We start from the raw sequence: 23002 nt of genomic DNA on the forward strand, positions 1-23002 counted from the left end.
ACCTAGACGAAAACACTTTTTTCAATGTATATTTTAAAAGTATAAGTTTTTGTATTATTGAAATTATTAATTTATTATATATGAATTTAATTAATAGAATTTAAAGATGAGAAGAAACAAAAATACCCTAAATATATTATTCAATGAAGGTGAATGTAATACCTTAAATGTTGGATTTAATGAGAGAGAATTGAATGCATTAAATATCTTAAAATTACCTCTTTTCAAGTCATTTAATATCAATAACCAATTACCCTAATTGCCATCTTTTTTATCAATAAATTTAAATATGGAGGGGTAAATTTTGTCTCCAAAAATTTCTATAAATATTATTGAGGCTATTCGTACTTTTTAAAGTGGTATAGATAGGGGTAGGACCAAAAGTCTACCTAGACTCAAACCAGACCGATCCAAAGAGGGAGAGAGAGGGAGATAGATGAAGATTACCCTTTGAATGCCGGCGGCATTCTCTATCTCTATCCTACTGTAATTATATATGCCGGCGGCATTCTCTATCTCTCTCTCGAGCTCAAAGACCAAAAAAAGGTCACAGTGAGTGATATAGGTATACCTTATCTCATGGGAACCACCCGATCCTAAGAGTCAAAGAATTAACTCGGCGAATCTGATCGATTAGGGCGATACCACAAATTCTAGCAATAAGTTACTTCAAGAAGCATTTCTCTTTCATTTAGGTTTGGACGTTTTCCATCAAGCTTCTTTAATTTGTCGTTTTGTAAATGGCGTGAGGTGAAGGTGGGAGCAAGCTTACAGTTTTATAAAGTATATAAAGCTTCCCAAAACCCATGAGAATCGTGGCCTGATATCTGTTTCTCCAGAGTGAAGAGAGCAGTTCTTGTTTAACGATAGATAAGCTGTTCTTCTCATTTTCGCCACCCTTGAGCTCCTAAGGCGATTAGCTGACTTTTGTGATAACGTTTGATTGACATTACTCAGCCACATACCCATGTTGGCACTTAACAAAATTACTGTAAATGGGCTACAATGGAAAGCCCTCAAAAGCACAATTATTACCCCCACCACCGCCACCGGTGGGGATGACGGCCGCAGAAGTGGTGCAATAGCAGCTGAACCGCCACCACCTCGTCTGGTTCCTAAAAGAGGTAAAGTGTTTATCTGCATTTTTAAGAAGTCGTTCTCACACTTCATCTTCTACAGTGGAATACGTCCTCATCGCTATTCAACTGTTTTCCCCTCCCTCGAGCTTTGATGAGCTTTCTTGGAATAAAAGCAATTACTTCAATTCATTCTATTAGAACTTAGCTTTCTCCTTCACTGTTTTTCTTTTTTTCTTATTTACCGTTAGATTTCTGATTGTATATTTCTTTGTATGTCTTCTAATAAAGAGAAACAGATTCTGTTTATGTTCTTTTTTTTTCCACTCTCTTCTTCCTCTTTCTTCCCTCTGTCTTCTCTCCAAATCTTCCATGGCGACCGAAGATTAGTCTGACTTTCTGATTCTCCTCAGGCAATAATAGAATAGAACGACGGCCACCTCAATGAAACTAGGGTCCCCAACCCCCTTCTCTCTCATATAGTAATAATAACAAATGAAAAAAATCCATGCTCTCGGAAAGCCATGACACCGGAGCCGGAGGGACAATCAGCCGCGAACGCCAGTGGAAATTTCGCAACTTCGTCGTGCCTCAAATCAATCTTTGAACGATACGTGGTAGGGTACTAGGGACCCGATCGATTTTTCCGAAGCTTCATTTTGGTAGGTGGGCAACGTTTCCGCAATCCGTATTAGTCTGGATTAAGATGTTTGGCTGTTTGCATTTTTATTTGGAGTGCAAATGAAAAAAAAACCGGACCTGTTTTTTCACTGTTTTCAAAACCGGACGGTCGGACCGGAAAAACCTTGAATCGGTCACCTGATCTATTTCGTTTTCCTCTAAAACCGTTTTTTCCCTTAAAACCGGTAACCAAACCCCTGACTGGTTCAGTCACCGGTTCGTTTTTTGAAAACCATGATATTTATCAAAATTTACACGGATGCGGTGAAAGTTATTCAAGTATTAGATTTTCGAAAAATTATAAATTTTGATTCATTTTTTTGCGTCATGTTTTACTTTGATTCATATGAAAATCCATTCCAAGGTAAAAACAAAATTTTGACAACTCATTTGCAGTACTAGTGCTAATGAAATTGCCCTAGAAAGTATTAAGCAAACAAACATGGCTTCGGAAAAAACAGCCAAACCAACCTCGTCACTCTCTATTGGTAGGAATGGCAATGGACGGGGTTGGGCCACACTTTGCATGCCCCATCCCCGACTCCTGAAAATGGGGATCCTCGAACTTAAACTACTTCATTCTCGTCATTCCTTTCTGCATATTTGCAAATTTTTTTTTTAAATTATCAAAGACTATATTATATTATATATAATATATTAATATTTTTATATATATCATATAATATAATTGGGGTAGGGTGGACAAATACCATCTCCACCCTGTCCCTGATCTTTAGAATTTCAGATTTCTCCGAAACTTATCCCGATGGGGGCAGAGTAATCCCCACAAGTACAAGTCAAATTGCCATCTCTATCTGCATACATTGTTCCTTGTGGATTGTAGATCTGGAATTGTTCATGTTTTAAGCATAAAATAACCAAAACAAATAATGGTGGCCGGCTTAGTTGATAGGATTTCTTCCCATTGTAGCAGAGACTTAAGAATCCCATTGCCAAATGGGAATGGACTACCCTGGTTGTGTCCCATTGAAGTTTAATAAAAAGAAAAATCTTTCCAAAAGAAAGGCAGCAAAGGAGACAATAAATCCTCCAAAATACGAAGATCGATAAGAATTACTCAAAATTATTGGTTAATGCATTTTGAATCAACAATAGGACGTGATGTAACCACTTCTGGTCACGTATCAATAATTTTGTGATGTACCGCTTTTTAGCTAAGTATCTCGTTAGTGATATCTGCCCCCAAGTGGCCTGTGACTCGGGGGCTGAAGCGGAGTTCCCTGGTGGTGAGCTGCCTGGTTGTCAAGAGGCTGCGCTTAATTGTCATGAGGTGTCAGGTTGTCATGGGGGGTAGTTCTACAGCGGAATAAACCCGTGCGGCGTCCAGGCCAAGGCAGGCCAGGACAAGCCTTTGCATGCTAGGAGGCTAGGAGTTGCCCGAAGGGATGACTCCCCAATGGTCAGTAGCGTTGGGTTGTGACGTCAAGTCGCATGGTCGGGGCACTTTGTTGGCTCTGTCCGGTCCATGGGAGGCGCCACTTACGTGCTAAAGGGGACGGCCATAAGGCAAGGTGACTATGCGCTGAAGAGGTGGCTTGACACCGATGTGAATGGGTCTCCTATATTCCGATGATGATGGGCACCTGTGTGCCAAGATGATTGGACAACCGCTTGGGTCGGAGCACACCGTGCGCTATGGGCAACGGGATAGCTCGATCAGCTTGGGCAAGGGGCTAGCGAGGTGTAGGGTCATGCTTGAGGAAGGCCCACATGTCAAGCCTCCCTTGAGCATCGACAGCGCAGTGCTGGTCCATGCACTGTCCCCATGAGCATGTGTGCACCCTATGGGCAACGGGATAGCTCGATCAGCTTGGGCAAGGGGCTGGCAAGGTGAAGGGTCATGCTTGAGCATAGCCCGCATGCCAAGCCTCCCTTGAGCATCGGCAGCGCAGTGCTGGCCCATGCACTGTCCTTATGCGCATGTGTACACCCATGAGGAACCCTGGTAACCATGCTAGCCATCAACCAGGGTCACCCTGTAAGGGAAGTTGGTCTAGGAGTGCCAAGGTTAGGCATCCAAGGAGGTCGACCACCCCTCCTCAAAGAGTACGTTAAGCTTTTAGAGGTCTGCCTAAAGATGACATCAATTCTCCCAATAATCTTACAGGCAAAAATGACAATGGTGTCCCTTAACGTAAGCCAGTCAAGCGTAGGAAAGGCTAAGCCTGTATCGGACCATGACAAGATGTCATAATGCCACTGGAGGGCCAAATCCGCCCTCATCAGTATGGATTTTCTTGGTCCCAAAAACATGCTCTTGTCATGCAAAAACAAAAATAAAAATGTAGGTAGATGAGTCTGGTTGAGAGTATCATTGACACCCATTATTTCTTTCTTCTTCCGTTTATTGATCACTCAAGAATCCGGCTTTCCTCCTTACAATGCTTTTAGTCGTGTATTGAGAATACCTCTCATACTTGATTTTGTCTCAGGGGAAGATGTTTCTAATACATGACTAGCTACAACGTGTTGTAAGATTGGTGTGAAATGTGCTCATGGTTACCAAAATAAAAAACGCATAGAATGTAGTAATTTTCATCTGCATTCCTCAAGTTTAATAAGCCGAACTAAATGCTTACCACACAAGATAAAGACTATAGTACTATAAAATACTGCAAATCAAGGAAGCCAAAATATTCTGTATTCATTAAGTTATCCATGCAGGTTAAGGTGAACTTTGAATTTAATTATCTATTAAATCATAATTTATACTACTATTACATTATTTCATTATTAATTTTGTAATATATTAAATTATTATTAATTTTAATATTATGTTATAATTATTTTCTACTTTGAAAATTTTTTTAAAATTTACATAATTTCGTTATTTTAACTATTTAAATTTTAGTTATGAAAAATATTTAAATAATCTAGAAAATATTTAATTTTTTTTGTTTTTTGAAATTTATTTATTTAAAGCTATTACATATTATTAAATACTTGAAAAAAATTTAAATTGATAATCCGAAAAAACATATTTTAAATTGTTAGTACATAATTTCATGATATATTTTGTAAAAAACATAAACTTATTTTTTGTGTTTTTAATAAATATTTTAAATTTATTATATAATTTTGTTAGAATATTTAAATAATTCTTAATTTTTTTAATCCAAACTTTCTTTAGATAGATATAGATAAAAAGTAGGGGAGAAGATAAATAGGAATTAGAGATAATTTAGGAGAGAAAACTCCCTACTAAATTAGAAATAATTTTGGAGATAAATAGGACTTAAAGATAATTTAGAATATAAATATGAATTAGAGATAATTTTGGAGAAAGTGGGGGAGGTAGTTTAGGAGAAATCAAGCCATTTGGATATTCGACCACCAAAGCCATTCAGAGATAATTCCTAGACTACCAAACACATTCTACAACTATAGCAAATACATGTAACTTCTATTTACAATGCTCATTTGGATATTCGACCTATCATTCATACCCATAGAAATCAAGCCAAAACTTGTAATCTTCTTTCACTCACATCCTTTATCTGCCTCCAAAACAAATTCTTATCCCTTCTTTTAACTCCCAATTTCGTATTCCTAGTCATCATCATCATCTTGTTGTTGTTAATTATGCTTGTTTGGCAAGTCTTTTGCAGAAGATCTATTATAAGATTTGATAGAAATCAAGCCAAAACTTGTAATCTTCTTTCACTCGCATCATTTATCTACCTCCAAAACAAATTCGCATCCCTTCTTTTAACTCCCAATTTCGTATTCCTAGTCATCATCATCATATTGTTGCTGTTAATTATGCCTATTTGGCAAGTCTTTTCCAAAAGATCTATTATAAGATTTGATAGTTAAAAGACAAGGGTGAACTTTTACAAATAGATCTTGCAAGACCAAAGATTATTTGTGTTGAAATATTTTTCATAGATCTCAAGAAACCTTTCATATATATGAATGTCTTGTGTATGGGTTAGTAAACCTTTCATTTAACACATAGGAGCCACATACATTTTCTAAGGTGGGCCCGACATACCATTGATGGACATGCATGTAGGGTTCATGTGTGGAGATGAATGTGGGACCCACATACATTTTTCAAGGTGGGATTTACACCATTGATGGACATATATGTGGGGCCCATGTACATTTTACAAAGTGGGCCCAACATACCATTGGTGGACATGTATGTGGAGCCCACATACATTTTTAAGGTGGGCCCCATTGGTGGACATGTATGTGGGGTCCATGTGTGGAGATGTACATGGGGCCCATGCATAGTTTTCAAGGTGCCAAGGCGAGGCTAGGCGACAGGGGGGCGCCTTGTCGCCTAGTTGTCTAGGCAACATATTTTTTTAAGTGAAAAATACATATCCTAGGTAGTTGTTCCATAACCATCTTTCCTTAATAACTATCCATAATTTTTATAAGAAATTATAAACTTTATGTTTATGTCTATAAAATCAACATATTTATGAAAAGAAAAAGAAGAAAGAAAAGAAAAATAAAAAAATATGGGGACTGAACCCCTATTTTTATTATAGGAAAAGAAGAAAAGAAAAAGATGTGGAGGAAGAAATGTATTGATTAGACAAAACTTTAAGTTTTTCCTTTACTTATTGGTTCAAATTCTAAAGTCTTTGAGGGTTCAATACAATAGTTGGCAATGTTTGTGCTGATTAAACCCTAACAAATATGAAAATAATGAATATTTTTGTTTAATAATATCTATTTTATAATTATAACCTAAAAAAAGTAACAATTTAAAAGTATTTTATAAAACACAATACAAAACTGCTAGGTGCCTGGGCAAGGTGAGCCTCCAAGGGTGCCTTGTTACCTAGGCGTCGCCTAGGCATCGCCTTGACAACTATAGGCCCATGTACATTTTATAAGGTAAGCCCAACATACCATTGATGGACATGCATGTGGGGTCCACGTGTGGACATTTATGTGGGCCTCACATACTATTGATGGAATGCATGTAAGGTCCATGTGTGAACATGTATGTGGGGCCCACATACATTTTTCAAGGTGGGCCTCACATACCATTGGTGGACATGTATGTGGGGCCCACATGCATTTTATAAGGTGGGTCCCACATGCCATTGGTGGACATGCATGTGGGCCCACATACATTTTTTCAAAGTAGGCCCTACACACCATTGGTGGACATGTATATGGGGTCCATGTGTGAATATGCATGTGGGGCCCACATACATTTTATAAGGTGGGCCCCACATGCCATTGTTAGACATGCACGTGGGTCCATGTGTGACATGTAATGGGCCTAGATACATTTTTAAGGTGGGCCCCACATACTATTGGTAGGTCCCACTTACACAAATAGTTTTTTGTGGAAAGATAACCCATTTTCTCTCCCAAACATGTGCATTGTGCCACACATTCAAAGAAGATGGGGCACTAAAAAATTGTAAAAGCTTCATTTGAAGCTTCCTAAAAAAGCCCAAATTTGGGTTGCTTGCGCCTTTTATGGGCTAAAGCTTTTTCCCAATAGATCTTTTCATTGCCAAACGGAAAAAGCCTAGAATTTAGGCTTTTGGGCTTTTAAATAGCTTGAAGCCTGTGCAAAAAGACTTGCCAAACACAGGTTTTTTACATCTATCGATAAAAATGATTATAATCTTCATAAATAATACATTTAGAATTGTGTAAAAATAGTTAAGTAAATCTTATTTTTGATGTAACCCACTGCTCTATTTTGGGTTGTTTAAAATACGATAGCAGTCTAGGCATTTTTTATTGATTCTAGGTCAGATTTTTCTGAAACTTAATAGGTAAAAAAACTGCTGACCTAATAAAAAATTGTTTTACCCAGGTGGTTCAATCGTTTGACCTATTCGACCTAGTCACCGAGTTACAGGTTGCACATTTAATGTATTTACAAACTTCTGGAGGGATAACTTTGCATTTTGATGTTGGATTGGGTTGATCTTTTTCTTTTGATTTTGGATAACTTTTTGAGATCTATGCATTCCAAGGATCAAAGGTGTCTTGGCTTATTATTTTCACCAAAAACCCCTTTGTTAGACCTCAAATTGCAATTTTTAGATTTTTTTTACAAATAAAAATTAAAAATAAAATAATATTTACATATATTGCATCTTAAAAATAGTTATACATTTTCTATAGATAAAAAACATATTTATACATACCTATACACACACCATTTGTTATACATATCCATACACACCCACACACACAAATATATATAGTCTGGCTCGTTCGACCCGAACGGTCGAACCAGTGACCCGCGATTCGGCTTCCGGGTCGGTTTCAGCAATCGACGAAACCCTCCCTTAGCGAAATTTCGTTTCTGAAATTCTCAATCGCAGCAAGGAAGCCAGCCCTCAGCAAAATCTCTTCTTTGAAACTCTTTACTGCAACAAGAAACCCTCACCTTAACCCTTTTTCAATCTTCGATTCTCTCTCTAGATCATCACTTCCAACGATTTCATCCTTTTCCCTCACCTTCCACTCACGGTAGACCATCGGCATAGCTATACTGTTGCCTTATCAGACCACTGCCATACGACTGATGAAGAGCTTTTTCTGAATGAACACTGTGACAGCTGCTACTCCAGCTGTTATTGAAGCCCTAAACAGCAGCATAAACAGCAGCACATTTAGTGGATGTGGCCCTTTCTTTCACTCTTATCTTCAAGTTCCCTGAAGCATAAACAGCAGCACATTTAGTGGATGTGGCCCTTTCTTTCACTCTTATCTTCAAGTTCCCTGAAGCATAAACAGCAGCAGGTCGGTTCAAGTTCACCATCTCTTCATTCGCTTCATTTCATTTATATTTACATGTTTTACTTGATTACTCATTAATGATTTTATTGCCTTTGAATGGATGCTGCGCGTTCACCATGGGGTAGTTGATTGGAAACTTTGTCTTGATCACCGTAAGTCACTTGTTGGCCTCTTTGTCCTACACTAGTATAAAAGACTTGGGACTTGGATAATTACTCTATTCTGGGCATTCCATTTCCCTAAAGAATGTCCTGCATTTCGTTTCTTCAACAATTTGGTTTTGCCTGGATCCAGGTGCGTACTTGTTTCTTCAGTAATTGGGTTTCTTTGATGACTAAAATTGGTACATACGCAATGCATTTAGAAAATAAAAGTAAAATAAAATAACAAAAGATTTTGGGATTGTTGATTTGTGCTTAGTGGAAGGACACGTTGTTTAGTTGATAAAAAGGAACAGGGCAAGGGTTTCAGGTCTTTGGTTTAGAAAGTTACTAGTTAGTTTGTTCTCTACCCCGTTAGGTTATAACACTCCATTTTAGGTGGACTCCTTGGAGAAGGTGGGATTGTTTATGTTATTTATGATTGTTACTGAAGAAATAGGTATCATTTACTCTTGGCGTTCTCTTAGTGAAATATATAATTTCTATTTCTAAAATGTCATTTTTTTAGCTAAATTGTGTTATTGTTTGATTAATGATAGCCATTTATAGTTTTTTCCTTCCTTTGTTTAATTACACTTAAATTTTCTAGTTAAATAAAATACAAATTTGACACTACAATCCAAAATGTAGATACACAGGTTTGACTAATGAGGTATCTGCCATTGCACATTGCAATTGCAATGAGAAATAGTAATCGCAATGCGACCAGCTGTGAACCAAACTGAAACCCTTGTAAAGCTGAACTCCCGAATTGCACAACTTACCCGCTCACACCAAAACTCAGAAGCCCTACAACTCTTCAACCAAATTCATTCCGCTAGCCACCATAGACCTGACAAATATACCCTTACCAGTGCCCTCTTCGCTTGTGCCAACCTCCAAGATATTGTAGCCGGAGACCAGCTTCATGCCTATGTCATCCGTGCTGGTTTCAGAGACTACACCCACATTGGCAACACCCTCCTTTCTCTCTATGCGAAATTGAATGATCTAAACTCTGTAAGCCGAGTTTTTAATGATGTCACAGCCCCCGATGCCTATACATGGACCACTCTCCTGTCGGCATATACCAAGTTGGACCAAGTCAACCATGCTTGCCAGTTGTTCAATGAAATGCCTCAAGCTCAGGGAAATGTTTCCGTTTGGAATGCCATGATAACAGGTTGTGTGGAGAATGGGCATCAAGAGGTTGCCTTTGTCATGTTCCGTCAAATGCATTTTCTGGGCATTAGACATGATAACTACACTTTTGCTAGCATCCTCAGTGCATGCGATTCCTCAGAGCTGCTTGATTTCGGGAGGCAAGTGCATTCATTGGTAATTAGAACAGGATTTCTGTTAAGGTTGTCCGTGTTTAATGCTCAGCTTACAATGTATTTCAACTGTGGGACGGTTGAGTATGCAATTATTTTATTTGAAGAGACTGAATCAATAAAGCGTAACCAGATTACTTGTAATGCCATGATAGCAGGGTTGGCAAGCAGAGGAAGAGATGTGGAAGCTTTGATGATATTCAAGGAGATGCAAGAAAATCACCTTGTGCCCAATGAGCGAACTTTTACGAGTGTTATCTCCTCATGCTCATCTACAGGAATGGTGAAACTTGGCCATCAACTACATGCTTTAGCCATTAAGATGGGCTTTCAAACTTGTACCTATGTGAACAATGCCATGATAACCATGTATTCTAGTTGTGGGGACCTTGGTGCAGCTTCCATTGTTTTCGAGACCTTGGAGTGTAAGGATCCAATCTCATGGAATTCGATGATTACTGGTTATGCTCAAGGGAATTTGCAAACATCGGCCATCAGGGTCTACATGCAAATGCAGAGGGCAGGGATTCAGCCAGATGAATTTACTGTAGGAAGCCTATTGGCAAACTCTGATTGTCTAGAATTCATTGAGATGATGCAAGCCACAATGGTTAAAAATCGACTCATCCAAAACAACCAAGTATGCAATGCCTTGATTTCAGTATATTCTAAGAATGCCCAGATGAAGCAGGCTTTTCGGATCTTTGATGCAATGCTCTCAAGAAATTTGATCTCCTGGAATACAGTTATGTCTGGTTGCCTGTATAATGGGTTGCCTAACCTGGGATTAGATCTATTCCATAAGTTGCAGATATCTGAACTCAAGCCAGATTTGTACTCTCTCAGTATTGTTTTAAGTATTTGTGCTGATAGATCAATTTTGAGACATGGGAAAGAGGTCCATGCCTACATTATCAGATCTGGGTTTGGTTTGGAAACACCTTTGGGCAATGCACTAATTTCATTCTATGCAGAATGTGGGGATTTAGATTGGTCAGCTAAAGTGTTCAGTGGGATGATGGAAAGAGACATCGTATCTTGGAATGCCATGATTTCTGCCTATGCACATCATGGAGAAGGCAAAAAAGCTATTGCATGCTTTAAGAAAATGTTGGAATCGGGTGAAAAACCGGATCAGACAACCTTCACTGCAGTTCTGTCTGCCTGTAGTCATGCTGGTTTGGTTGATGATGGGCGTCTAATTTTTGCTTCCATGATGGATCATCATGGCATAAGTCCTGGGGTAGATCACTATTCTTGCATTATTGACCTTCTTGGCCGAGCTGGGCACCTTGATGAAGTTGAAAGACTAATAAATACCATGCCTTTTCAAGCAGATCCCAAGATCTGGTGGGTGATACTTAGCTCTTGTCAAATTCATGGTAATGCAAGGTTAGGAAGGATTGCAGCAGGATTTCTTCTAGAAATTGAAACAGAAAATCCTGCTGTTTATGTTCTGTTATCAAATATTATTGCAGCAACCGGCCATTGGGAAGAAGCTGCAAATATACGGGAGTTGATGAGGAAGAATAGGATGATAAAGCAACCGGGATGCAGTTGGGTTGAATGACAGGATGTCAAAGCATATACCATTAGTTTTGAGCTGGTAGGGATGCGGTTTTCTTTGAACTTACCTCAAGCTATAGCTTCAAGCTATAGCTCAAGCTATAGATCACATTCATTGTAAAATCAGTCATCAAATCTAGATAACAAAACACTATTTATCTTCTTTTTCAGAACCAAAGAAAAATCAATCTAAAGTACTAGATTCCATGGCAATAAAGATCCTCTTGCAAAAGGAAATTACTTTTCAGTTTTCTTTTAGGTTGTGCATTTAATAATTGAAAATAAAAATCATTACGTTAGACCAAATTTCCATAATTCCAGGTGAAAATTAATGTATTACGTTAGGCACTTATGCTTGAATCTAGCAACCTTTGAGATTCTTCTGGGACTGAGTGCTATTTGAAAGGAGCACCTTTTGATACCAGGGGAAGGGGAAGGTTCAAAACATTGGACAAGTTATTAATTAGTCCAGTAAGTTTCAGATTAAAATTAAAGAATAAATTAAACTAACAGTCTACAAGTGCGAAACAAAAAACAGATGAGAAGAGAGGGTAGGATGCACATATATATTTTAACATATACCTGCTTGTGTACATAGCTGGATGCACATCAGGTTAGAATACTAATTTCTAGAAATTGCACTTTGGATTTGCTCCTGTATTTAGAAGAAACCAATGAGCCTAATATATGAAATTGTAGCTTTTTTTATAATAAAATGAAATTTTCTTCTAAGAAAAAGAGAGAAAATATACAAGAGATAGATATACATACATAAAACATAAGCTGGATAGTGATAGATTTTACATGAAATCTTCCCTTTATATTAATGTTGATTTTCCTTGCACCACTTTAAATTCATGTCAACTTCACCTAGTTATAGCAACACTTTAAATTCTTGTCAACATTTAGAGTTATATTACACTAATTAGTTTCATGTTTTGGATTTTTTATTATATTGAAACAATTAGTATCATGGGGTGGCTTTTGAGTAACTTTTATGTTGCACATTTGCTAATAATTGTTTGATTTAGTGATATGGGGTTTTCACTATGAAGAAGTGCAAACCAAAGGATAAGTCAATCAACCTCAAGCCAAGAACTACTTGAGGCTACTCAACCTAGTGGCAACTCGAAAATAACATTACTGCCCAAATCCCAACAAACTGAAGAGAGGGTCATTACAAAGCACAAGGACTTGGGGTGCTACAACTAGCAGATAAATAGATTGATCTTTGTTTTAATGAAGATTAGCTTGCCAATGAAAACTCAATGGGGTTAACAAAATTCTTGGGTTCTATTGCACGAAATTATAATGAGCTATCTATAAATTAGATCTTGGAAAGATATACTAAATGAAACAAAAAAGGAGTTGTTGAAAGTTAGGTACAAATGTATTTTTTTTGTTCTTAATATGTGTGTTATATTCATAAATGATAGTTTTCTCATGTGGTTGTAGACAAAATTGGATATGAAAGATAACTCCAAGGATTTTGTATACAAATCCTTGTTGAAGTGGAGGGATTAGAAGTGTACGCGAAAATATTTTGATCCAGATCCTGATAATGTGATGAAGTACAATTCAAAGATGATCGAGTTGATCCAATCCAATGGAAAAACATTGTGCAATATTAATGATAAAAAAAACATTGTGTAATATTGGACATTTGAGCAAGGGAGAGTAAGTATCTTAAATGTTTTAGTATTGGAATTTTTAGCTGATGGTATGATAATTTAATACTTTCTTTTGTGGGTGTATGCACATGAGACTAATAAACCTTACTGTTCGAAGCAAAAATTCAGTCATTTAGTGGGCTAAAAAAGCTTTGCAATGATACACGAAGAATTGGTAATAAAGTGTATTTTTGACTTTTCTAAGTGTTGCATCAAGTATATTTACAAGTTTGTATGTTAACAAACACTAATTATTTTTATAATGATAGAGGAAAGAAAGAGGGCATGATGTGTCCTGTGTAGAAATATTCTTTATAACACATATAATGAAAACCCTTTTGATAGTATGTATAGTTCGTTTATTGGTGGAATTTTTGATTTAATATTATTCATTTTAAAACAGTTTGTATAAATAATTCATAAAAAAAACAGTTTTTTATAAATACATTGGTTTTCCTTTGTATAGAATCAAATGCAAAATTCTATGGTGCAAGTCAAGGAGTTTGAGTGGGGCAAATGGCTCTTGCCTAGAAGACGTTTGTGCTCGTGTAATGGGAGAAGAACACTGTGGTCAAGTGTATGAATTTGGATTGTATCCAATTCCAACTAGTATTAAAAGCTGTGATAAATATGTGACATCGTTGAAAGAAGCAAACAAGAGTAAAAGAAAGGCCAAGGAGCACGTAAGATCAATTAGAGCATGAGCAAAGAAGGTTGGGATAGAAGTGTCTAATTTAAGGGAGGAGATGTCATCCATGTGAAATCAAGTGGAGGATTTGATATCTATGTTGCAAAGTTTATAGGTATCATATTTCTTACATCTTAATTATTGATGTAATGTTGTTAATAGTCTTCCTTGTGTGAATTATCAAAAAAAAAAAGGTCTTGTGTCTAAATTAAGACCACATGGGTTCATTACAATTATGAAGCCATTGTTTATTTGCTTTCTTTTTTTAGTTCTGTCCCTTTCAACATCAAATTACAACATATTCTGCTATATGTATTTTATATACAACTTTAATAACTAATAGGATGCTATTTTTTCATTATATTGATAAATAAATGTCTCATGTACAGGAATCTTCTAAAGTTGGTTTACCACAGAATTGTTGTGGCCAAAGGAATAGTCGTTAGCACAGATCCTTCAAAAATTGTAGGGGTTACACATTTTGTCAATGATGATACGAGGTTATGACCAAAATTCTAAATATCGATACAGGCCAATATTTAGAGGGGTATCGGCCTGTATCGATATGAGGTAGGGCATATTGGCCTGTATTGGTGCCTTTTTTGTGTTTTATTTATTTATTTTTAAACCGGTTCATAGGGGTTGGTTTAAGTTCCGGGTACCCTCTGAACCATGGTCTGACCCGATACACCCCCTGTAGGGGCATATCAGAAAGGCCCCGATACGGTCCAATACGTATCAAAATTTTGAACCTTGGTTATGAGTATGACCACTGTTCCAATTTTTCTAGAATAACCACTCATTCCTCCATGTAGCCATGTTAGAATAATTAGAACACTACAACAAATTCAGCATATAGCGGGGGATTTCTTAGCGGCACTAAGAAATTCGTCGCTATACATCTTTTTCTAAGTGGCGATTAATAAAAATTGCTGCTATAGAAACAATTAAGTATAGTGGCGAATGCATAACTGCCACTGGAAAACATTCACTCACACATTGAAAACCCAAAAAGAGAGAGTATTCTCTCCCGCGCAAACGAAACTCCCACAGCCCCACTTCCCTCGTCATCCCTCAGTCTGCACCAGTGAAACTCCCACTTCCAACCATCTCTCCTTAATCTCTTGCTTCCCCTCCTTCGGCGTCTGAAAAGAATCGATTGGACTGAACCAAAATCTGGTGAGGTAAGTCACCGATTTCTTTGTCTTTTCCCCTCCCCCTTTCATCTTCTGTCTTTCTTTCATAGTCGAGTGCTCCTCATTCTCCTCCTCTTCTTCTTCTTCTTCTTCTTCTTCTTCCATACTATCTTCTCTTTATTGTTCGAACAGGGCATCTAGGTTTTCATAGTTTGAACAGGGCATCTAAGTTTTTGACGTTCAACCAAAGAGCGAACAGGGCGTCTAGGTTTTCATCACAGTTTGAGCAGGGCATCTAGGTTCATTGTCTGAATAGGGTAAGCAAAGCAAAGCATTATTTCTTTGCATAGCTATTATTTTCTTGTGAATAAATCTTCTACTATGTTGGGGTTCCTATTTGATTTTTAGAATTTCAATTCCAGTTTAGTTTTCTATCATAAAAATTTCAGTTTAGTGAAATAAATCTATCAATATGCTATTACTTCCAATGAATGGTAATGCTAATTTTCATTTGAATAATTTCCCAAAGAAAAGGGAAACTCGTAAATGATGAAAATTCATGTCTTTTGTTTTCTTCATGGAAATTAATGTTGTTCAAGTGCAGGCATATTTTATCAGAAAACAAAAACAAGAAAGAGCAATCAATTGAAAAGATTGAATTACGTGGAAGGATGAAGCTTTAAGAGTTTCTTTCTTCCAATGCCTATATTTTGCTAGAGAAAGAGAGATGACAATCTGAAAGTGAACAAAAAAACCTATGACTCCCCCCAGAAAAGGTAGGACTAGCTAGGAATGACTACTGTATGGATATCAAAGATCATTCCATCAATGTGTGTTTGAATTTTGATAAGAAAATCTTGAATACATGTTCCACTAATCCAACGGCCTGAATGCATTATGTTGAGTCAGTTTTAGCAAAGTTTTCCCATTGATATGGGTAAGTACATGAACTGAACATGATCATTCTTAAAAAAATATTATTATTTTTATAATTTAATTTTTTTAATCATCACATCTTCTTGGGAAGGTTCATTGTAAACACCAAAAGCTTAATTTTCATTGGATACTGTACTGCATTATCTCTATCATTATTTTAATCTTGTGCATTTCTTCTTCTTTTTTTTTTTTTTTTGTTTGTGTGTGAATTTGACAGAGGTTGTAGAGGAGGCATCTAATATAATAATGTATATAATCTTGAAGCTTTTTGTTATGCTATGCAAAGATTTTTTCTTCTATTCTTCTCTCTAGATATATAAATATTTTAGTGTTTTTCTCTTGATAAAATATTTGAATTTTGTCTCATTAACAAAATGAGACATCAAAGGGAACTACATAAAGACTTGTGGTTTTCTGTTGGTATTGTTTGGATATTTGAAGGCTATTAATAAGCATGTGGGAAAATAAATAACAAAAAAAAAAAACAAAAAATAGTTCAGCTGGCTTTACTACTTACATTGTGTGATATGTGTACAGTTAAGATGTCACAGATTTGGGTTGTTCTCATTTTCAATACTTGGTTTCTTGTGCTGCTTTCTACATATATTTGGAGAGTAGGACGAACCGTGAAGAATAAAATCTCTTCAACTGGTCATATTGAAGTGCACATATTGTAAAATCCAAAACAACCCAAGACCTTACAAATTCAGAAATAAGACCTTACAAATTCAAAACAAGGAAGAATTAAGAAACAATTGGGTTTGGTGCCTCCAAGACCACCTTACAAATTCAGAAGTGTACGAAATAAAAAAGGGGGTTAATAACAAGTACTGAGAATTTAAGTTTCTTGATCTTAGTAATTTGTACCATTCATCTTTTTTAATCTGAATAGGAAGGAATGAATTTTGTATTTTATCAAATATTATCCGTATATAGCTTATCTTCAACTTGCATGGTTAGTCAATTAAGTACTATAAAGCTGGCTAGTGCATTTCAATAGAAAAATCTGCTAATTAAATTGATACTGGAATTTTCGGAGTGTGATTCACCAGTGGACTAATGGTGTGATTTGCAATTGACTGGACATCTATTAATCTGACTGAGTGGTGATGAACAGGAGGAATTAAAATTCCTTGCTGCTTCAACCACAATCAGTAAACCACCTCCAAACTGGCACATTTAATGCTGCTTTTATGTGGATAAATGGGTATGGAGTTATGAAATTAATATACTTTGTTAATTGGTTGATTGATGAATTTAGATGTGTTTTAGTATGGATTGGAATCAGGTAGTTTGATAGAAGAAATGCGCGCTAGAACTTTAGCATAGACACGAGGCAACTCTGTTAATGTTTAGAGAGTGATGGAAGCAGTGGAGCTATTACTTAATCATGGATCATGGATGAGAAAAGATCTTTGCTGAGCTTGTCATGATCTAATGGACTTTGGTTCTTAAAATCCTAGGCATCTCTAAGGCCCCGTTTGGTTTGTGGGAATAGGGGATTCCAATTCCAACTGTTTGGTTGGATGGAATCGGAATCCCATTCCCATTCCTACTGGAATGACATCCCCTATTTAAGGAATGACCATTCCTTAACCCTCCCTTGGGAATGAAATCCCATTCCTGTCGATTTCAATTTCCATTTTCATTCCTGTCTGAATCAAACCGACTATAGGAATGGACCATTCCGATTCCAATTCTGATTCTGGAGGATTTCGATTTTGATTCCAATTTCAATTCCGACTGCAAACCAAATGAACCCTAAGTGATTAGGACACACTTAGTTACAGTTTTAATATTGTTGGCTATAAATTCACAGTTGAGAGAAGCCATGGTCCATGGCCATTAAATGAAAACAAAGTTAACAATAACTCAAAGATTGGCAATCTGATCTACATTTAGGGTATATTAGTTATTATATAAAATGTGTATATATTATTATAGTATATAGCCTACACAATCCCAGTTGCAACCAATAACATCATAGCTTGCATCAGGCTCCTTTAGAGCTTTGGCTGGAATTGGTCCAGGAGCCCTAAATTTAGCCCATGGGGTAAGCCAGCTAATGAGCCAGTTACTTATCAGCTGGTTTCAGCCCTAGGGTAGAAGGACTTCATTCAAAACATGAGCTTTAGAGACGGCAATTTTCACCTTGCTGACCAGGTACCCACACCTATTTGTCCTAACAGATATATATATAGGGTACAGTATTAGGCTAAATCTGACCCCCTACAACTCATATATTATTGTTGTAAGGTATATGAACTTATATACTGTGTTAAATTTAATAATGTTTTGAATCTTATGTAAATAATAATTGATATATTTTTTGTATGTTTCTATCAAATAATTGAAAATTTTGATTTGTTCATACTATTTTGCTGGCTTGCTGTTTATATATAATAAGAAATGACAAGAAATTAGATGGGGATTTTGGACCCGGCCTCCCACCCACACCATCAAATGTGAAAGGGTAGGGTGACTAGGGTCAGGGAGGGTTTTACATTTTTGTATGGGAGGGGGGGGGTTAGATTCTGAAAATCCAACTATTGTGGATTTTGGAGAGGTACAGATCGGGAGATGGGGAAGATCTAGAATTTACAAAACCCTCTCCAAACCCGTCCCATTGTCATTTTTAATGAGCTTGTAATATATCCTTTTATCTGGTAGTAGTCATGTCTAGTTAGTGATCTCCTCTTTTAAGCGATCCAGCTTTTCTTTTTTTTTTTTTGCTAATCAGGAGAGTGGGAAAATCAGGTTGCTCTTGATGAAAGATGAAGTGGCAGACAATAATTAACCATGTAGATATAATGGAATTGGAAGGGAGTTGACCCATAAAGGGATATATACTTAAATGTTGTCACTAACTCACTAATTGATCAGTTGCTTCTCAACAATTTAAGCAATTCTTCATTGATTGGACCAATGAAGTCTAACGCTTGATGTTCTTCGTTCCCCTTCTGCAAGCCTAATGTTCAGATTATTCTATAATATCATCTACAAGTCTTTGGAAGCATGCAGAATTGCATATAGCTTTTTGACAAATCTTTTTCAAATAATGTGAGGTTCCACCAGGGTTTAGAAGGCAGAGAAAGAAAAAGTAGGGATACCTCAACTGCATGACAGTCGTTGTGGTGAATGCCATTTTTTAGAAGTAAATTGTGTTTAATAGATGTTACTCTCCTACAGAAGGGAAATACTATCTCCACGACTGTTCACTCTATGTGATGCCATACAGACTTCTGAAGTCTGCTAAACAGACATTAAGCAATAGAAACAAAAATTTTTTAACATGATTCTATAATTTTTCACCAGTTATACTAGTGATTTTGTGCTATTTTCTGAGGCTTCTCTTCCTGATTTCCTAGGTGTTATGGTTACCTGCATAAAATTCTGCAGTGATTAATTTCTGAGTTCTTAGAATAAACAATAGGAGTGAGATAAAAAATAATAATAAAAGTGCCAGAAAATATTCAACAATAATTATTAAAGGTGGATGAATACATGGTGGTGAATACCTTATTAAGGTGATCAAATTGATAAATCACAAAGGAATTACAAAAAGTTTCATAGCACTTATTTATGTAAATGGGGAGAATGTAAAAGCAAAAATCTCAAAGAAAACTGGACCTTTAGAACAAAGCTGAAGACATGACCATGGAAATGATAGTAAATTTGGGACATAAATCCTGTATTATCCACCAGAACTTAGATAAATAAATTCTCGTAATAGTAACTTCGTAAGAAAATCTTCACTATCAGTTGGAAATGGAAAAAGACCTGATTTTTCTCTTTGCATATTCAATACTGTCATTTCCACCTGTCCTAGCCTCGAAGTAAGTCAGATCATTGTTCAGGACACTAAGACTTGAAACACCTGTCTCCTACTTGTCATCCCCATAGCCTTATTGGACATGGAGGATATACTCTGTTAGAGAAAACTGGATTCTGCATTTTCATAGTGGAACATATGGGATGACAAGTGTTATATAAATCTGGGCTGAAAGTTTGTCAAATGCAAGTATACTGTATAAAATTCAACTGTTTCACATTAAAAAGCCACTTAAGTCGCTTGATATGAGATTACATAGCAAGCCTTTGTACCATTTCGATTGGGGTCGTTGAAAATCAAGATCCTACCCATCCACTGTGATTTGGCTCAACATGTGGAAACTTTTAGAGTGAACCTACTCATCTCCAGTAAGCAAGCATGTTATTGTAGATGCGTATTTGATTATTAACTCATAAAAACTATATTATTGAAGGAGAAACTGTAAATTTTCCTTTGAGAAGCAAAGAAACTAATTAGTTAATATATCTGAGCTTGGTTCTTTAATAAGGCAACTATAATTTGCATTTCCTAGCCTGCGTCAACTAATAAAAATGGTATTAGGTTGTTTTTTAATTAATTACGTGTTCTCTTGGATGATTTGGGGCTTAAGAACGAATTCAATGTAATAAGATGTGTTCATAATTAATTTTTTGGTTAAGGTGAAGGACAAAAACACATCATTTACACATGAAGAAGCTAGAGAAGGATTATTACTAGATAGTGTGAATGAAATCAAGTATTATTAGATGAAAACTCAAATCGTTGATTACACAAAAAGGAGTTGAAAATCTGTTATACTAATAGATATTACTACCAAACTAATTAAATCTAGATTTTCTGAAGCCAACATAATATCTGTCAGTTACAAAACTTCTTAGTTTGGGCCTGCCACAGGCCATGATGCCTAGATACCTGTACAAAGATGCCTGATTGTGTTGGGTACTTCAAATTTTAGTGGTAGTTCCATATGCGACACCTTGTCCAGCCATGTACTTGCCATATCTGGGTAAGTTAGGTCATAGGTCTTGTGGCAAACAAATTTAAAATAGTTAAAATTCTTCAGAAATCCTAGACATTACATTCAAATATATTTTCTAAGTCACATTTCCTGAAACCAGTGACAATTATTTTGCATTTGATTTGATTTTAACATAAATATTCTTGGCTATATATACTACTAGGTTCAAATGGAGAAATTAATAATTTTGAAGGCATTCCTATTAATTTTAGCACTTTAAATTCTACTTCCATCAAATTATTAAATGCAGGCATGAAAGGCATTTTAGATTGGTTTACAGTTTTCCTTGTGACATATTCAGGGGAAAAAGAGGTGAAGGAACAAATTACTCATGAAAAATGAAGTGATAATATTTCTAGATCTGCAGCTTACAGGGTGGTATCTTAAGTCTGGAAATTGAAGCAGAAGTTGTGACACTGGTGTAACGAGAGAAATACAAGAGTTTCTTTTTTTTTTTTTTTTTTTTTTTTTTTCTGTTTCCAAGCAAAACCTTCGATATGGTGGAAATTATTTTAAAGGTAAAGAAAGAGGTCAAGAAGGAGTTTTGTTGGGAGGTGAGAGACGGAAAGGAGATCTTTATATTTAAGGACCCTTGGGTACCTTCATTGCATGGTGGAAACTGCGTCGAAGAGAGATGGGTAAAGAGGAAACCAAAGGAGGGGCTATTGTTCCCGAGTCTGTCCTCAAGAAGAGGAAGAGAAGTGAAGAATGGGCTTTGGCCAAAAAGCAAACATTGGAGGCACATAAGTTCTTAATCAATTTCCAGTTTTTGCACAGATTTAAATTACCATTTCATCAAAAAACATGGGCCTGTCCCACCTGTCCATAAAACAGATGTAAGCCAAGGCCCAAGGAACGTTATCAACTAGATCTAAACTAACACTTTGAATCATATTCACTAGCCAGTCTGTTGATTGGTTTCCTTCTCTCCAAATGTGTGTGTAAGCAATGTGAAGTTGGTTCTGCTCCCTGATCTTCCCTGCATTCTTGGATTAAAGAACCTTTACCGAGAGGTTGTCAATTTTGATAGATATACTAAATATAATTTATATGAAGTATCCTATAGGTGAAATAATAAGTACCATCTGCAATTTCTTTAAATGCCTTCCATTGTTGTTTATTTGTTTGATGGAATTGATTTAGATTTACATACCTTTTTTTAATTATAATATACAATCCTACCTGATGCAAATTCACATTTATTGTCTGATTTGCATTTATTTTGTAAAGTTTGCATCTTAAAAATTGATTCTCACCATCCTCCTACCTTAATTCTCTCATATAAATAAAGTGGGGATTATATCATTTTACTTTTTATTTTAAGGGACATAGTGAGATCATATGAGAATGAAATTGATCACTAGGGGGTGTGCCCTATGGATGGGAAGCTTTAAACTTATAAACCTTGATGTATATCATGCACACTCTAATTTTTATATTTGTTTTCCTTGTTTATAGGTGGAACCAATACAAGAATGATGGAAGGCTTTGTTGAAGAAGATACAATTTTTTTTTGATTTATTATTATACGTAACAAGAATTTTGTACCTTTCCCATATCATTAATGTATGGAACTCACATTAAGATGTACATTTGTTTTTAATTAATAGTTTAGTTCTATTAAATTTTATTTGAAATTTTGGGGTGATGTTATAGGTGTTAATCAGGTTGGATAAGTTGTAAATGTATCTCGGTTAATTAGGTTGGATAAATTGTAAATGCATCTCCGTTAATCAGGTTGGATAAAATCGAACATGAGCTTTTAGCGGCGAATATCAACTTTTTTAGCGGTGCATATATCTGCCGCTAAAACATTTGTCTCCCTAACATGTGCCTTTAGCGGCGGATATCCTTTTTTGTAGCGATGCATATATCCGCCGCTTAAATGTTTGTTTTTAGCGGCGGATATCATTTTTTGTAGCGATGCATATATCTGCTACTTAAATGTTTGTTTTTAACGCGCTGCTATATGATGAAAATGATACATTTATAGCGGTGGATATTTGAATTGATGACAATTAAATAGACTTTTAACAGTGGATATGTACGCTGCTAGAATCTATAGCGACGTTGCATACAGCGGCAGAAAGGTGTCCGTCACTAATTTGCCGCTAAATACCTATAGCAGCGGTTTTTTTAATGTATAGCGGCGGATGAGACGATTTTGTTGTA

At 36.2% G+C, this 23002-nt stretch overlaps 1 protein-coding gene and 1 long non-coding RNA gene across 3 annotated transcripts; both read left to right on the top strand.

Moving 5' to 3' along the window:
- The first annotated feature begins 8075 nt into the window (after nucleotides 1–8075).
- On the top strand, nucleotides 8076–14283 carry LOC148855408 (Tetratricopeptide repeat (TPR)-like superfamily protein). 2 transcript variants are annotated; one of them, XM_088982087.1, is made up of 4 exons: nucleotides 8076–8513; nucleotides 8636–8804; nucleotides 9302–11590; nucleotides 13687–14283. In XM_088982087.1, the coding sequence occupies exon 3, from the start codon at nucleotides 9371–9373 to the stop codon at nucleotides 11552–11554; it is 2184 nt and encodes a 727-aa protein (XP_088838213.1). In that variant the 5' UTR covers nucleotides 8076–8513; nucleotides 8636–8804; nucleotides 9302–9370; the 3' UTR covers nucleotides 11555–11590; nucleotides 13687–14283. The 2 variants fall into 2 exon arrangements, with proteins under 2 accessions (XP_088838213.1, XP_088838214.1); XM_088982088.1 differs by lacking the exon at nucleotides 13687–14283 and adding an exon at nucleotides 13006–13304.
- Nucleotides 14284–14887: 604 nt separating this feature from the next.
- Nucleotides 14888–22478, top strand: LOC148855409 (uncharacterized). The gene is made up of 3 exons (XR_016112220.1): nucleotides 14888–15092; nucleotides 15237–15361; nucleotides 22289–22478. It is a non-coding gene; the product is annotated as an uncharacterized LOC148855409 (long non-coding RNA).
- Nucleotides 22479–23002: the final 524 nt, after the last annotated feature.

This window comes from Nelumbo lutea, chromosome 4, assembly GCF_056320005.1.
Source record: "Nelumbo lutea isolate HS-2025 chromosome 4, American lotus-T2T, whole genome shotgun sequence".
NCBI lineage: Eukaryota > Viridiplantae > Streptophyta > Magnoliopsida > Proteales > Nelumbonaceae > Nelumbo > Nelumbo lutea.